Source organism: Micromys minutus (genome assembly GCF_963924665.1).
Source record: "Micromys minutus genome assembly, chromosome: 13".
Classification (NCBI taxonomy): Eukaryota; Metazoa; Chordata; class Mammalia; order Rodentia; family Muridae; genus Micromys; species Micromys minutus.
Genome location: NC_137982.1, coordinates 31171006 through 31187582, shown reverse-complemented (window position 1 = coordinate 31187582; position 16577 = coordinate 31171006). Strand labels below are relative to the sequence as shown.

Genomic DNA, 16577 nt, shown 5'->3' with positions numbered 1-16577 from the left:
CAGTTCCATCTATGGCAAAAGGGGACAATTCAGGATATTGTTCAGTATCCAGTAGACTCCTGGGATAAGTTCCCCCACAGGGCTTTACACTGGGAGATGTATGGCATTATCTGCTGCGTAGCCAGTCCTCTCTGCACATTCATTTTAAGCTGCTGTTTGGTAAAGCCTTCATACTCATTTCCAAGGAAGCACCGAAGGGCCCGCCTGCTGAGTGAGTCCGCATCTGCCCAGCCAAGTCTTGGTGGGAAGACATCCTGAAACTTCCTGTGTCTGTATTTCAGGGAGCTCTGACGGGCTGGATTCCCAATTTGCTTTAAAAACAACAACAACAACAACAAAAATCTTGAAAACTTTGTCCTTCGCTGAATTACGACACTGTCCACCTTTAATTTCCTCGAAAACTCCAATAACTCGGCTGAAGGTTAGTGAGCTTCCTCTTTCATTACCTTTCCCGAGTTTTCCACATATCCAGGATTTAGAAAAACAAAAACCAAAAAAAAAAAAAAAACCCACAGGGCGACAGGATCTTTTTCGGGTCAACCTTGTGCCTTATGGTCACAGAGAACAACTTTCTCATTGTGCAATTCAACTTCATTTCTAGATCACGGGTTCTAGAGATCCTGTCGACCCTGAGCTTCAAGGAAGAGGCTCATCAGAGTGGGCTTGTGTGTGGGAAGGGGGCGGAGCGGGAGAGCGTTTGGAAATATGCGGGAGTGTAGACCCTCAACAGCTTTCCAGCTCTGGGTCGTCCAGGGATCAGCCCTTTCTTCTCTTCATCGCTGTTCGACCTCTTTTGCCTTTCCCCTTGCACCCTACCCCTACCCCGTCCCCCCTGACACCGCGGGCTGCCGGTGTAGCTCCAGGTGTACCCGAGCCCGCAAGAAAGTGTTCAGTTGACCAGGCTGAGTGTATATCACCCTGTTTCATTTCCAGCCATGCCTTGTGTTCAGGCGCAGTATGGGTCCTCGCCTCAAGGAGCCAGCCCCGCTTCTCAGAGCTACAGTTACCACTCTTCGGGAGAATACAGCTCCGATTTCTTAACTCCAGAGTTTGTCAAGTTTAGCATGGACCTCACCAACACTGAAATTACTGCCACCACTTCTCTCCCCAGCTTCAGTACCTTTATGGACAACTACAGCACAGGCTACGACGTCAAGCCACCTTGCTTGTACCAAATGCCCCTGTCCGGACAGCAGTCCTCCATTAAAGTAGAAGACATTCAGATGCACAACTACCAGCAACACAGCCACCTGCCCCCTCAGTCCGAGGAGATGATGCCACACAGCGGGTCGGTTTACTACAAGCCCTCTTCGCCCCCGACACCCAGCACCCCGGGCTTCCAGGTGCAGCATAGCCCGATGTGGGACGATCCGGGTTCCCTTCACAACTTCCACCAGAATTACGTGGCCACTACGCACATGATCGAACAGAGGAAGACACCTGTCTCCCGCCTTTCACTCTTTTCCTTCAAGCAGTCGCCCCCGGGCACTCCTGTGTCAAGCTGCCAGATGCGCTTTGACGGGCCTCTGCACGTCCCCATGAACCCGGAGCCCGCGGGCAGCCACCACGTAGTGGATGGGCAGACCTTCGCCGTGCCCAACCCCATTCGCAAGCCCGCATCCATGGGCTTCCCGGGCCTGCAGATCGGCCACGCGTCGCAGTTGCTTGACACGCAGGTGCCCTCGCCGCCGTCCCGGGGCTCTCCCTCCAATGAGGGTCTGTGCGCCGTTTGTGGTGACAACGCGGCCTGTCAGCACTACGGGGTTCGCACTTGTGAGGGCTGCAAGGGTTTCTTTAAGGTGAGCAAGACAGGGCGGAGGTGGCAGGTAGCGGTGACCTAGTACCTGAGACCAAGCAGTGTGCCTGCCTCTACCTTCTGTTCAGCAGCCCAGCTAGAGTTCCCTGAAGCTACCCACTGGCAGTGGAAGGGGCTTCGGGGGAGTGTCTAAGGAAAGAAATAAGAAAGACTTGGAGAATCAGGGTTTCATCCCCACCCCACCCCCCACCCCCACCCCACCCCGGCGCGCCCCACAGCAACCTGCGGCCCCCGGCGGGCTCCGGCCCGAAATTGCAGGAGCCAGAGTTGGAAGAGGGCTATTTGCATGTGTTAGGCGCTGTCTTCCTTGTTCAGATTGAAATTGGTTAGGACAGAGAACCGTGTCTGAGCTAACCAAGTGGAACAGAATTCCCTATGGTCAAATTAAGTGATCTCTTTATTTCGCCATCCTGATTGAATAATCTTATCATTTTAAATAGAGAAGGTCTCCAAGGAATGTAAATAATATGAATGCCCACGGATTTGTATTTACTGAGCGTCTCCTGCTCCTTCTCTTGGCATATAAAACACAGCAAGGAGCGGCAGGGTTAGCTCAAATGTTAACGCTATCAATTTTCTCCTGGTAAATGCCCTGGGGAGGAAAAGGAAAGGAAATAGGAAGAAAAGAAAAAGAAAAAAAAAATAAGGGAGTGGTATTTGTGTTTGTAGGGAAGGAATGCAGATCCAAGTCATTTTTTTTAAAGCGTGTCCAGTTTGCTGGACTTTGAATTAAAAAATAATAATTTGGGGCCTACATTCTCTCCCTCTACAGCGCACGGTGCAAAAAAACGCGAAATATGTGTGTTTAGCAAATAAAAACTGCCCAGTGGACAAGCGCCGCCGAAATCGTTGTCAGTATTGTCGCTTTCAGAAGTGCTTGGCTGTTGGGATGGTTAAAGAAGGTAGGTCCGGGGAAGCTATTGACCTTCCCATTCCTTGCCCTTGAAAGACCACCGGCTGCTTGTGCACTCTGGTCTCTGCCTCACTCCCCACCTCTCTGACTCCAGGATTCCGCTGCTAAATACCCTCCTCTAAAGAAAGCCACCCGGTCCTCCTTGTCTTTAAGTGTGGGACCCAGTTGGAGGAAGATATGAAATGACCCGCCATGTATTAATGCTTCTTGTCCGTAAAGGCTTAACAAGCAGAGGAGCCCTGGACCACCAGGTCTGGGGGTTTCCACTGCTTCCTCCGGGGAGGAGCCCATGAAGCAGCTGAGTCTGGGCTCAGGGGAACAGCGTTAACCCTTGAGTAATTCCTTTACAGTGGTTCGCACGGACAGTCTAAAAGGCCGGAGAGGTCGTTTACCCTCGAAACCGAAGAGCCCACAGGATCCCTCTCCCCCCTCACCTCCGGTGAGTCTGATCAGTGCCCTCGTCAGAGCCCACGTCGACTCCAATCCGGCAATGACCAGCCTGGATTATTCCAGGGTAAGAAGCTAGTGGGGAATCTCATGTGGAAAAGCCAACAGACGGGCAGGACCCTATCCCAATACCCAGCACCCCCAGACTCGGGGGGGTGGAGGAGGCACACCAGAATATATACTTCACAACTTTGGGCAGGTTTTCAGGAGACAGAGAGGCTCAAAGTATGAACGGAGAATACGCCAAAGGGGTTGAATCTTTGTGAACTTATTGTCCGACAGTCCCTCCATCTGCGGTCTGAAAGGCAAAACCTAGGCGGTCTGTGCCTAACTTTCCTTCACCGTCTACTTTACAAAGTTACTAGAATTCTCCCTCTGCAACTCTGGGGCCAGGGAGTGAAAAGAGGGGTGGAAGGGATGGTAACCGGGCTGTCAGGGTCAGGGATCAAGTGGTACAATTTTTCTTTTCCCCCAGCTGTGGAAAATGTGCAGGCTTTGGGTGAAGGGAGTGTGGGCAAACCTAGTAGCGACTGCAATATTATTAAGCTTTGCAAAGGGCGCCTCTGCTCAAGACCCACTCTGGGATTAGCATGAATAGTACCGTGTCAATTGTTTTGTGGAGATAAGACTGAACGTTTCCCAGGGCTGGATGGCACTGTATTTAGTCTGTATGGAAATGGTAATTTACATATTTAAAGCGGCGACCTCATAGCACCGTCCCTAATTGAATTAATTGCCCCGGAACATCTAATTTCTTTACTGGTCAGAGAGAGGTTTAATTGTTATAAAAACCTGGCTCCCCTACTAGAAACGGGGTTAGCAATTTCACGGGTTATATATTTTAGAGAACCTCATTAAGTGCTTTTTAAAATGAAATTCCAGTTCCAGGCAAACCCTGACTATCAGATGAGCGGAGATGACACCCAACACATCCAGCAGTTCTACGATCTCTTGACTGGTTCTATGGAGATCATCAGAGGCTGGGCAGAGAAGATCCCGGGCTTTGCTGACCTGCCCAAAGCTGATCAGGACCTGCTTTTTGAATCAGCTTTCTTAGAATTATTTGTTCTACGCTTAGCATACAGGTAATGAGGGGGGCCTGGGGAGAGGAATCAGAAGTAAAGGAAGAAAAAAAAGGGGGGGCTGGGCTGGGGGGGCAAGATAAAAACAAAACAAAACAAAACAAATGTGAAGAAGGGAACAAGTGAGCCCAGACCAGACCCTTGGGTGAACGGACTGGAGGTGGGATAGGGGAGTTCTTGATTGTTATGAAATTAAACCCTTTCGAGGTCCACTGGTCTACATTTTATTAACTCTTCAGTAATTAGGTGCCTCTTAAATCCCTCATTTATTGCTCTTCAAGTAATTAGTTGTTTAGCTTCTCTCTCTCTCTTTTTCTCCCCCCTCTCTTTGGTATTAATTGCAGGTCCAACCCAGTGGAGGGTAAACTCATCTTTTGCAATGGGGTGGTCTTGCACAGGTTGCAATGCGTGCGTGGCTTTGGGGAATGGATTGATTCCATTGTTGAATTCTCCTCCAACTTGCAGAATATGAACATCGACATTTCTGCCTTCTCCTGTATTGCTGCCCTGGCTATGGTCACAGGTCAGTACTGCTGGCTCAGGGCACTTCCCTTCGGAACTTCCTCTGGTGGGACCGGTCCATGGCTTTACCTAATCACAGACTCTTTGATCCTGCCAGCTGACTAACTCCCTGTGTATTCTTCTGTTTCTCATTGCATTTTCCGCAGAGAGACACGGGCTCAAGGAACCCAAGAGAGTGGAAGAGCTACAAAACAAAATTGTAAATTGTCTTAAAGACCATGTGACTTTCAATAACGGGGGCTTGAACCGGCCCAACTACCTGTCTAAACTGTTGGGGAAGCTCCCAGAACTCCGAACCCTTTGCACACAGGGGCTCCAGCGCATTTTCTACCTGAAATTGGAAGACTTGGTACCACCACCAGCAATAATTGACAAACTTTTCCTGGATACCTTACCTTTCTAAGACCTTCTCCCATGCACATCAAAGAACTGGAAAGGAAAAAACATCCAGAGGGGGCTGGTCACATGGGCAGAGAGCTGGTTGAAGTGTCCAGTTCATGTCATCTCCCTTCTGTAGACCCCCTAGCCCTCACCCCCAAAGTAAACAAACAAGCAAACAAACAAACACAAATAAAAACTGTCGCTGTTTCCTAACCTGCAGGCAGAACCTGAAAGGGCATTTTGGCTCCGGGGCATCCTGGATTTAGAAAACGGACAACACACAGTACAGTGGTATAAACTTTTTATTATCAGTTCAAAAATCAGTTTATTGTTCAGAAGAAAGATTGCTAATGTATGATGGGAAATGTTTGGTCATGCTTGCTTGTTGCAGTTAAGACAAATGTAAGGCAAATGTAACACACACACACACACACACACACACACACACACACACACACACACACACCTTAATGGGACCCTCATATTTTGCCCTTTAACAAGACTTCAAAGTTTTCTGCTGTAAAGAAAGCTGTAATATATAGTAAAACTAAATGTTGCGTGGGTGGCATGAATTGAAGGCAGAGGCTTGTAAATTTATCCAATGCAGTTTGGCTTTTTAAATTATTTTGTGCCTATTTATGAATAAATATTACAAATTCTAAAAAGTAAGTGTGTTTGCAAAAAAAAAAAAAAAAGAAAATAACTACATAAAAAGGGGACAAGCATGTGATTCTAGGTTGAAGATGTTATAGGCACTTGCTGCTTCAGTAATGTCTATATTGTATAAATAGTATTTCAGACACTATGTAGTCTGTTAGATTTTATAAAGATGGGTAGTTATCTGAGCTTAAACATTTTCTCAATTGTATAATAGGTGGGCACAAGTATCAATACATTGGAAAATCCTGACAAAAGGGACACATAGTGTTTGTAACACCGTCCAACATTCCTTGTTTGTAAGTGTTGTATGTATCGTTGATGTTGATAAAAGAAAGTTTATATCTTGATTATTTTGTTGTCTAAAGCTAAACAAAACTTGCATGCAGCAGCTTTTGATGGTTTCCAGAGTGCTTATAACATACGTGACTCCCTGGAAATTACTGAGCACTTTGACTTTTTTTTTGTTTTGTTTTTTTATGTCTAAAATTGTCAGTTAATATATTATTTTATGTTTGAGTAAGAATTTTAATATTGCCATATTCTGTAGTATTTTCTTTGTATATTTCTAGTACGGCATATGAGATGAGTCACTGCCTTTTTTTCTATGGTGTACTACAGTTAGAGATGCTGATTTTTTTTTTCTGATAAATTCTTTCTTTAAGAAAGACAATTTTAATGTTTACAACAATAAACCACGTAAATGAACAGAACTTTGTCTTATTTCTGGGTTAGGAAAAATGATGACTTAACAACACATACAAGAAAGAGGCAAAAGTGGAGATTGATTTGGGGTAGGTCACTTACATGACATCTGAATTTCAAACCGACAGTCTGGATCCTTTGTGGCAAAAGGAAGGGTGTAATTGAACTAATTATCTAGAGAATTCAGTGCAATATTTTTTTCTTAGCTTGAATTTTCCAGCCTAGTGACCTACATTTATCAGAACCAATTTAGAATGTCTTACTCTTGTAAGTTCTGAGTTTACAGCATTTCAAAAGGCAAGCATAGGAAAACAAAAATCTGAACTTTTCCAAGTTGGGAATCTTGCGAAGTTCTTGACAGAATTCAGAAGTTTGCGCTTGAGACTCAGAAAGGCCACGAAGATCTGAATGCTCTTCTACCCTGCCTTTGCTTTTTTTAATTCTTGGGCGTGGGGCAGAGCACTCCTGCCTGAGTTCTGAATCAGTCCCCAGTCTCTGTAGCGACGGTTTCTCACATTACTTCTCTGCTTCGGTGGGCAGTGACGAGATGCATTTTCAACTTTTAGAAACTTTCCACCTAATTCAGATTAAAAAAAAAATCCTTGTCTGATTTTGGATTTAGTTTAAACATGTTCTAAGATGGGGCTCTAATATCCTGTCCAGCATCGACTTCCCATGGCAGGAAGGGGACCAAGTTCTGGCCTTTAACCACCTATCCTTGGGCCAGGGCTGCCTTAGGCTGAATTGAAGGAGAAATCCCAGAAAGAATGATCCTGTTTCATCACCCTGGCTAGCGACAGGTAGCTTGGGAGGGGGTCACTGAAACTTATTTTTTAAAAGTTATTGTTTTAAAAATGGCTGTCAGAAGAGTATCTTGCAACCAGGTTTACCAGGGCTCACCCCCTGCCCTCTCAAAACAATTGTTTTGTGGTTGGCACAAAGAGACAAGGAAAGCCCCCCCCCCCCCACCCGTTGTAGTTCAAAGCTATTTTTCCTGGATGAGTTTCTCTCAGAGCAACGAGGGGTAAAGGGAATCAGCAATATAGGCTATCAAAGGGGGAAAGTCCAATTTTCTAGTGTATGTGTGTGATTTTAAGATCAGGCCAGCGACTGCATTTTATTCTCACATCTTATTTTGAGTCAAAGCCACAAACTCTTAAGTAGACAGAATAAGCTCTTTTCCCAGGTGTCTGCTCCCAGAGACAATTACATTTCACAGCAGAATCCCTAAGAGTTGAGCCCAGAAATGAACCCCAAGGCTGATTTTCCCCACAGGAAGCCTTGAGCGTCATCTGAGGCCAATGAGGGCTTGGGGAAAGTGAGTCTCTGGAGACTTTAGGAGATCTACACTTTTCCTGCTCTCCAGACTGTATCTGCTGGATTGGGTTGTGATTTCTAGCTTGCCCCTAGTAAGATTTCTGTTTCAGAATCACATTCCAACTCAGCTCCCCCACATCTCCTCCGGATCTTCAAAGGTTCTCTCTGCCTAGAACTTTCCAGTCTTAGTCTTTCTTTCTAGGGATATAGCTAAGGAAGACCCACTCTTTTTACCTTGTCAAATCAAAGTGTATGGAACTTCTTCAGGAAGAGGTCTGCTTTATGATGAGGGATTCCTAGTCATCTCCGCTTCCTAATGACCCTTGCGTTTCATTTGCAGAATGTCTTTTCAGCAGTGGATAATACATGGTCATTGTTCCAATGTCATGATCACCCATCCACCCACTTCTCAGATCTGATAGAAAGTGTATTTTAAAGTTTTCACTGTCCAGTTCCGCATTGAGAGGTTGCCTAAAACGCTCTGACTTTTTGGAGAGATGGCCTTAATTTAAAGCAAGAACGGATGAGCGGTTCTATTGCCTGGCGTTCGGTGGCTTCCACCTTTCTGCGATCTGGACTGCGGGTCATAGACTTTCTGGGTTCCCTGCTCCCCTTCGCTTAGATTTTTGGCTTTCTGAAACTGGTCAGAGGCGGATCCAGGAGGAATGTGTGTGTGTGTGTGTGTGTGTGTGTGTGTGTGTGTGCGCCGGTACAAATTGAATCGCTGGTTCTGATTCACAAGAGATGTGCAGGGTCCAGAGATATAGCATCAAGTCACACCCACAGACCTCGCCTTGATTATTTGTTTCTAGTGCAAGATGAGACTGGCTTTATCTCTAGAGTGTCTGGGGTTCCTATTTCCTAAAAACACCATTTATAAGTCTATGAGTCACTAATGTTCTTCTTTATAGGGGTCCAACAAAAAAGAAAGTTTTTTTTTCCTGACAATTTAAAAAAGTCACTTGAAGGTTGAATTTTGCACTCTCTTAAGAATTCATTGGCTTTGCGGGTGTCACTCCGAATTCTTCAGCTATCTGTCTTTTAAACTAAAACATCCACCGTGAAAGAAATACCTTCAGATACAAGTAGGAATGCACAGGCAAACACTCTCCAATTTCTTTGTAATATTTTGACCGCAAAGTTTGTCTGTAAAGAATATATTTGCATCTCCCCAGACCTCAGACTGCTCATATATACTTATAATAACACCAGAGCACTCCCAAGGAAGCAAGCAAGTCGCACATCTTCCAGCCACCAGCTCCCCTTTAGCTGTTTTTTAATCCAGCGTGCAGCGCCGGTGTGGCTTTGGAGAGCAAGATGTGAGGGTCTCTGGGGCTAGCCTCGCCTCTCTTGGCTGGATAGGCATTTGGTTCTGAGTCCACTGTAAGAATGGAGACAGGTTCCCTTAAGGTGAAAGGGGACAGGAAGGCATCTAGTCTGTAAATGCAAAACTTTCTCCCGCTGTTATTTTAGCGGTTGAATAAAGGTCTGGGAAAGAGTGTCTTTTAATATAGCCTCTTCTGAAAGGGGCTTCAAGGACTGACGGCCCCATAACTCTCTCTCTATTAAGGGAGGATGTGAACTATTGCTTTCTATGCGCGCGCCTGGAAGTTTTTCAGTAACCCAAACGGGACCTATCTAGTAATCCCACTTCCAAGAGTCTTTATTGGGGACTTTCAGCAGAGGAGGGATCGGTCCCTGCTGTTCTCAGGTCTCAGCCAGGTCTCAAATAAGAGCATCTGTCTGCTAGACACTGAGAAAAACTATTTGTCAGAACTGCGGCAGAGCAGTTACATTTCGCAGAGGTGAATTGAGTCGATACAGGCGGATTTTATTGATAAGGCATTATAAGAGTTCCAAATGGGTCATCATTTGAAAAATTAATTCGCGTTTTAATATTAAAGCAACACACGGAAATCCTCGTTTGAATTTTTATTATGAGTCCAAAGTTGAATGGTGGTGATGTAAAGTGATTTTTCTTTGGTATGTTGTCTGAGCACAAGCTAGCTGGAGCCTCAAGGTCTTTCCTCCGAGGCCCCGAGTCTTTCCTTAAGAAAAGTTCGACTTCTTTTGGCGTGGCCCCCTGGAAGCGGTGGGCGGGTCTGAAAGCCTAGCCCTGTATCCGAAGCCTCTGATGCGTGCCAGAAGACAGGCTCTGCCTACACACTCCTCTTTAGTAGGTTGTGATGTCTAATAGGTCCTCTTCTTGACTAGTGATGTCCAGGCCCTAGCACGACTGGAGAGGACGTGTGTCTGGGGCGACCCATAGGAGAAGATGGATTCGCAAGCACACCTGCTTCGCCCGGTGCTGCGCTTTGGAGATGAGTTTGTTTCTCAGGTTACACGGAGAGATATTCTGGACATCTCTGTTCCGTTCGGTCTTTCTCATTCCCTCCCAGTTGTTCCCGACTCCTCAGGTGTGGTGGTATCACTTTGTGGCCAGGTCCGGTGCATTAGGGCACTGAGGCCCGGTGCCCCAAACAGACTAGGCGCCTTTTTCTTGTGCCCCCGCACCTGAGCTTTTGGGCGTACCCTCAAAACTCCCTGGATAGGACATTTTGCAAGTGGTAGAAACTCACATAGGGACGTGGCTGGGAAAGTCGCCTGCATCCCCACGCCGGGCGAGCGATGTACACGAGCGTGTGTGTGTGTGTGTGTGTGTGTGTGTGTGTGTCCACACCCCGAAGCAACAACGAGTGCACCTGGCCGCGATCCCCCTTTTGGGTCTTCTACACGCCCAAGGAGCCTGAGGCCGTTGTGCGGGTGTGAGGGACTAGCTTGGTGGCAGGATGGGGGCAGCGCCTGGAAGGGTTTTTGGGGCCACGGGAAGGCCTTCTATGTGCCGGCCATCTTCAGGGAGGGAGGTAGGTCGGCAGCTGCGATTCAGCCCAGCTCTTGCCTGAACTGGGCTTGGACCAGCAGTATCTGTAACTGAACTGCATTCTTCAAGTGGTGACATCCTAGGGCGGACCTTGTTCCTTCCCTCCGTTGGTCCTTCACCGTTCCTTCTAATTTTCATCTAAGCTTGTGTTTAAGGGAGTAAGATTTCCAAGCCGCGTTCCAGTTGTTTCAGCAGACACGTGCAAACACAGGAGTCTGCCGGAGACCTCCGGAGGCAGCAGCGGGGTGGCTGGGCCCTGCCTGAGAACTTCACTGCCATAGGACGGGGCTTCCAGAGGGATTGAGCCTGCTGAGACTTCTTGGCTCTGGAAGCTTAAAGGAGAGGATTGTACTGACAACCTCAAACTAAATTGGAATTTTGATTAGGGTGTGTGATTAGGAGAGAGAGGACTCTTCATCAGTACAGGGTAAGGCAGAGTTTTTGAAACAAGACCCTCGAAGGACTGGTGGTTTGCAAAGTTATTATAGCTTGCTATTAGGATTTCCCCCCAGAGAAACAAAAGAGAAAGCGTAGGAATTAAGAGTTCTTTTACATGACTGGAAGTCTAGGAAGACTTTGTCCTGATGCTGAAACTTTTCTTGGGGCACAATATGAAATAATTTATGAGTGGGTCCCAGTTATAAAGTGTGTCAGCTACTGCTTAAGGACAAGGCTGGGTGGTTAGTGGTGCTGAGTGGTGGTGCTGTGTGTGAAGCAACCAACTCCTCACTCAACAGACCTCGGCATCTCTTTATCCTCCACCCACTATATGCTTGAAGCCCATTAATTGGTTATCAACCAGGAGGAAGGGCAGAGGACACATGCAGATAGTTACCCTCTAGGTGTTCTTCAGTAGCTTTTCACTAGGAAAGAATGACCAGCAGAGAAGGCATCGAGACAGCCAGAGAGAAGGAAGGACCCACAGAAGACACTTCATTGTCTAGTCACTCGGCCCGGTGGAGCTAAAGTCAGGTAGAAGAAAGAAAGCCTGGCATGCTGGTGAGAAATGCATGGGGTGGATTATGACTAACCGTATTGGAAGGAGGATTGAAGCGTGAAGAGGACATTTATAAGCCGTAATTAATTAGAGTGTAGAGCTCAAGGCAAGCAGAAGTGTCTTAAATGTCTTCAATGCACAGGATGGTTGGATACCAATAGTATTGTGGATGAAATCGAAGAAAGAGAGAAATGCATGTGGCTCTTACATGACCATGCAAAAAAGGTCTTGAGATGACTGGGGTGGCTTTCGTAGCAATGTTTGAAGACTGTTTGGCTTGGCATTAATGGGAACCCCTCAGGAGCTTCAAGTTTTGTGCTAAAAGAAAACAAAAGAAGGATACCCTTTGTGTAGAAAGTTGCAGACCATACCATTACAGTGCACACCCTTTGTGTAGAAAGTTTTGTCCCATGCCATTACAGTGCAGGTTGAGGTTGTTTCCTCAGAGGGGCTGAGTTTTCCAGCAGGGGTGATATGAACTCCTTCAAAGATGGGGGCCACTTTGAGCAGCAGAACAAAATAGCAGGCAGAGGTTTGATCCTACAGTTTCTAAGGCTTATCCGTTACAGTAAAGTCTGCCACATGTTAAAGTCAGATCCCATTTGCTATAGTTCTCTGTACAGTAAACAGCAAGGGTCACATTGTTTTAATTTTACAGATAGGGAGAATCTTATAGCAAAACAACTCACAAATATCTGGAATTATCAGATTTTGAATTTAGAGTCAAAACATGCATTTTAAGGGCCTTTGGCATTGCCTTTTTTATTCACTGAGCAGGGAGTTCTCATCTGTGCACTTGAAAGGCTACTGTTTCAGGTCTGTTTAGAACACTGACTGGAAATCAGAGTGGAGTGGCCACAGCAGCACAATGCTCCTGTTTCTGCTGATCTCGAACTCATGATGTCCCTGCCTCAGCCTATTGGGATCACAGCAAGGGCCATTGCTCTCACCTTCTCTCTGACATTTAAAAAAAAAGAGGATTTTCACTGCCTTTTCACAAGAAAGAACTTTATAGTTACATACTTTGGTAGTCAAGACAATACACTGATGGCTGCACACCTTTATGCCTCTGAGAAAGTCCTTTAGAAGGCAGGGAAGATAAAAAAACAAAAAGCGTATTTCTTCCTTAAGAGGTTTGAATGTTTCTGTATCTTGACGTTCAGCCAACATCTGAGCTTTCTCTTAGGAAGACCACGGAGCACAGTAGAAAGTTAGTATAAAAATGTAGAGCAGGACATTTGGTAGAACCAAAAGTCTGGCTCTGTGTGCATTCTCTACTCTTTCCTCGACTTCTTCTGTGTCTGCGGTCTACAATGTTCAAATGTTACATTTTCTTACAAGTTGCTCCCACAGTCTACCGAATGGTATAAATAGATGTTGTTTAGAGAGTCGAGCAAGAAAGTAATATTTCTTCAGGAGATTCTCTTGCATCTAGCTTGTTGTGGTCAAAGGGTAGTGAAAATAGCCTTATTATATTTCAAAATTTATTAGAATATAGACACTGGCAAACAAAATATGGTGGATTTAGGTCAGCCGTTTGCTTATACAATAGATTTTGTTCAGCTTTGACATTTAATTTAAGCTTCAGCTATCTGAGGGCTGGGAATAGGATAAGCATGTTCTGCATGTGGTACGCTTCTGGTTTTATAAAACTCACTTGTCTGTAGTTATTCAGAAATAATTCATGATCAGAGGCTTAGGGACAAGGAAGCCTTGTGACATGTTCAGAAAGAATTCTGAAAGGTTGAATTATGGAGACCCCTGAGACATTTTTATTTTCGAGAAATAAAGATGGTTACATTTGCTTTCTTCTGCTTGGTTATCATCTCGGCGCGAGGAATTGATTCAGGAAAAGGAAGCATGCTTCCGGAGATCCGTAGTGAACAGAGCAGATACTGGGAGTTAGTGCAGTGAGCCTGCTCTAAGCGGTGCCGGGCAGAAGTTTCAACATGGGCTACATGTGTGGAAACAGTATGGCAAACATTTGACACATCAGTGACTTATTTTTAATATATCTGAGAAAAATAAAGTCTGCTGCTGTAAAATCTGCACTTGCAGATGTGTTAGCCCCAAATAACCTTTAAAATTGGCCGTGGTGTGGTGGGAGATGTTGGTATTCATGAGTGTTTTGACATGTTTGACATTTTATATATGGTGTACTGCTCTGTCTTTCTTACATTCCACCCCCCCCAATGGTGCACATTTTCCTTACTAAAATGCAGCTTTCCGTGTTTGCATTTGGTGTCTACAAGTCTGCTTACTGGATGACTGATGCGTTTGTTATTTATGCAAATAATGCTGTAATGAATTAGGTTATTACTGCCCTTCATGATGTGAGTGAGGAAAAAAAGGGCTTTGTAAAGAGAAGCTAGATTTCGAGTTCTCATAGAAGTGATGGGCAAAGAGATGTGTCTGTGCACACTTCTGCGTCTGAAGCTAGCCGCAGCTCTGGGTCCACAAATAAGGAAGAGAGAGAGAAACTGTATGAAATGATTATATTCTTGGAAGCCAAGGAATTTGTGCACCAAAATCTGGTGCGATGAATAGAGGTTTTTGAGATCAGTATAAGCAGTATTTAAATTTGTCCTTTATTCATTTATTTTTTGGAAAGGGCAAAAAGCTCTTTAATGGAGGGAATTTCTTCTTGAGCTGAGACATCCAGGTGGCCTTCAGATAAGCATGCTGTAAGAAAATACACACTTCTGTATGTATAGAATCGACAGCTTCAACAAATAAGATAGGCTTGGTGCTGTGGTTGCCTTTGCTTCATTTTCTAGTTCTTCTTCAAGCTGAACTCAGTGCATAAATTCAAAACTCATCTTTGGTAAAGCATTGTTTTTTTTAAAATTTATGAGTAGCCTGTTACTAATCTAGCATTTTCCTTCCTTCCTTTCTTTCTTTTCTTCTTCCTTCCCTTCCTCCTTTCTCCCTCCTCCCTTCCTTCATTTCGTTCTTTCTTTGATGATTAGAAAGACCAGGAGGTTTAAAGGTATTGTTAGCAAATTTAACCCTGTGCAGCATGCAAATATTTCTGTGCCACCTTCAGGTTGTTCTTTTGTCTATTTTAGACCATCTAATGTTGGAAGCCTCTAGAAGCTGTGTAATTTGAAACTAGTTCATTGATATTTTCCCTCTTTTCCCCTTTAAATTCCAAATTGCTAATAATGTGACTTCCATCCAGACATTGTTCTCTTTAAGACTGTAACTGACTCTAAGGCTTTGACATTTTTCTGTCCCAGATATTTCTCCTGTTTTTAATCTCCACTTGTTGGCCCAGGGCAGAACAGCATGGGGCCCCCAGGTGGAGGGCAGAGAGGGCAGCTTTTCTCTGTCTGGGGTGTCAGCATAGCCTTTCCTCTGGAGTGCAAGTTTCATGTGCTTTTTTCTTTCACCCTGTCCCCAGAGATGAACTCATCACCTCCACGACATGCAAAGCAGCTATAGTTCAGATTAGGCCAGAATAATGTAAGTTTACTTTCAACACACACAAGTATTTAATGTCGTCTCTTGCAATTCAAATGATAACAAGAGACCAGCTTACATAGACTCTGTACAGAGCATTCTCCTGGGTTCTCTTCTCTCCTGATCAAGACACATGCCAGCCTCCCCCCTTGTCCCAGGCTCTTCTTGAACAAAATTTCACTCACAAAGCACAAACAACCAAAAACCTCCGAACAGCAAAGTTGGAGTGTTGCTTTTTCAAAAATACTATTTTCATTTGCAGAGCAACATGTAGTTTGATACTAACAAGATTTGTGAATCTCATTTTCAGTGTTACGAGTTGGTAGAAATGCAAGGCCCTTCTCGACTGTGTAGTGTTTCGAATGCTTCACATTGCTTTCATCAACATCTGCACTGTCGATTCATTAAGTTTCTCATCTGTACTTCACTGGAAAAAAAAAGCAAGAAAGAGAAAATCAAGGGCTCATTTTTTTTTCTTAGTTAATTTCTCTTAACATGTATTTGAAACAAACCTTCTAGTGTAACACGATGTGAAATCGTTATGGAATTTCATGGTTGTAGGGAAGTAGTTGTGAGTACAGGTAACAGAGGATGACGGAAAAGGCAAGATACTAAAAACAGGAAGCAGTAAACGAGCCCCTTTTTTTCTGTTGTGTAACTGGAATACAAATACTGGCATTATGTAGACATATTCATAAATTTTGATGATAACTTACTGAAAGAAGACCATAAATATGGAAACTAGGCACATTACTGAATATATATGATTTTTTTTTTACAATGAATGCTTATTATTTTTAAAAGTCTGGATACTATAGCTTTCACTTTGAGGAATCAATCGTGGGGTGGTATGAATAGCCTAATCATTTCTTTTCCTCTGGCTAATAACAGTAACGTCCACAATTGGGGACTGCACCGCAGCAGTCAAACTTAACAACCTTTTGATCAAATCACAAAACCGACGACTAAAAGGAACATGAAACCTGTGATACAGTTTCACAAAATCCTATTTGAACCTTATTTAGCTTAATACAGCAGAGTCACACGTCATACAAATGGACTGAAAGACCATAAATAAAAAGTGCTGTTATCTAACAGTAGGCTGACTATATAGGGTGATTCAGAGGGGGTCCTGCTATAAGGGTTTTTATTCAACCTTATCATTAATAACGCTTCTAATGTGTAAAGATCATATTAATTACACTACCTATGGCCTCGGATGGAGAAATTGGCCAGACTGGAGAAATACAACGGCACAAAGAAAGGTCAGGCACACACACACAGAGAAGAGAAAGCTTTTCTAAGTGGAAGAAGATGAAAGTAAATCCATCTAATACATGCCTTAGCATAACAAATTTGAAACACAGAGTATGACGGCAAAGGAAATATTTGTAAAG

General features: G+C 44.5%; 1 protein-coding gene across 1 annotated transcript; it reads left to right on the top strand.

Moving 5' to 3' along the window:
- Positions 1-312: 312 nt before the first annotated feature.
- NR4A2 (nuclear receptor subfamily 4 group A member 2) lies at positions 313-6438 on the top strand. The gene is made up of 7 exons (XM_080927008.1): positions 313-421; positions 934-1799; positions 2589-2718; positions 3080-3243; positions 4059-4261; positions 4603-4781; positions 4927-6438. Exons 2-7 carry the CDS (start codon positions 936-938, stop codon positions 5181-5183), a joined length of 1797 nt encoding a protein of 598 aa, XP_080783134.1. The 5' UTR covers positions 313-421; positions 934-935; the 3' UTR covers positions 5184-6438.
- Positions 6439-16577: the final 10139 nt, after the last annotated feature.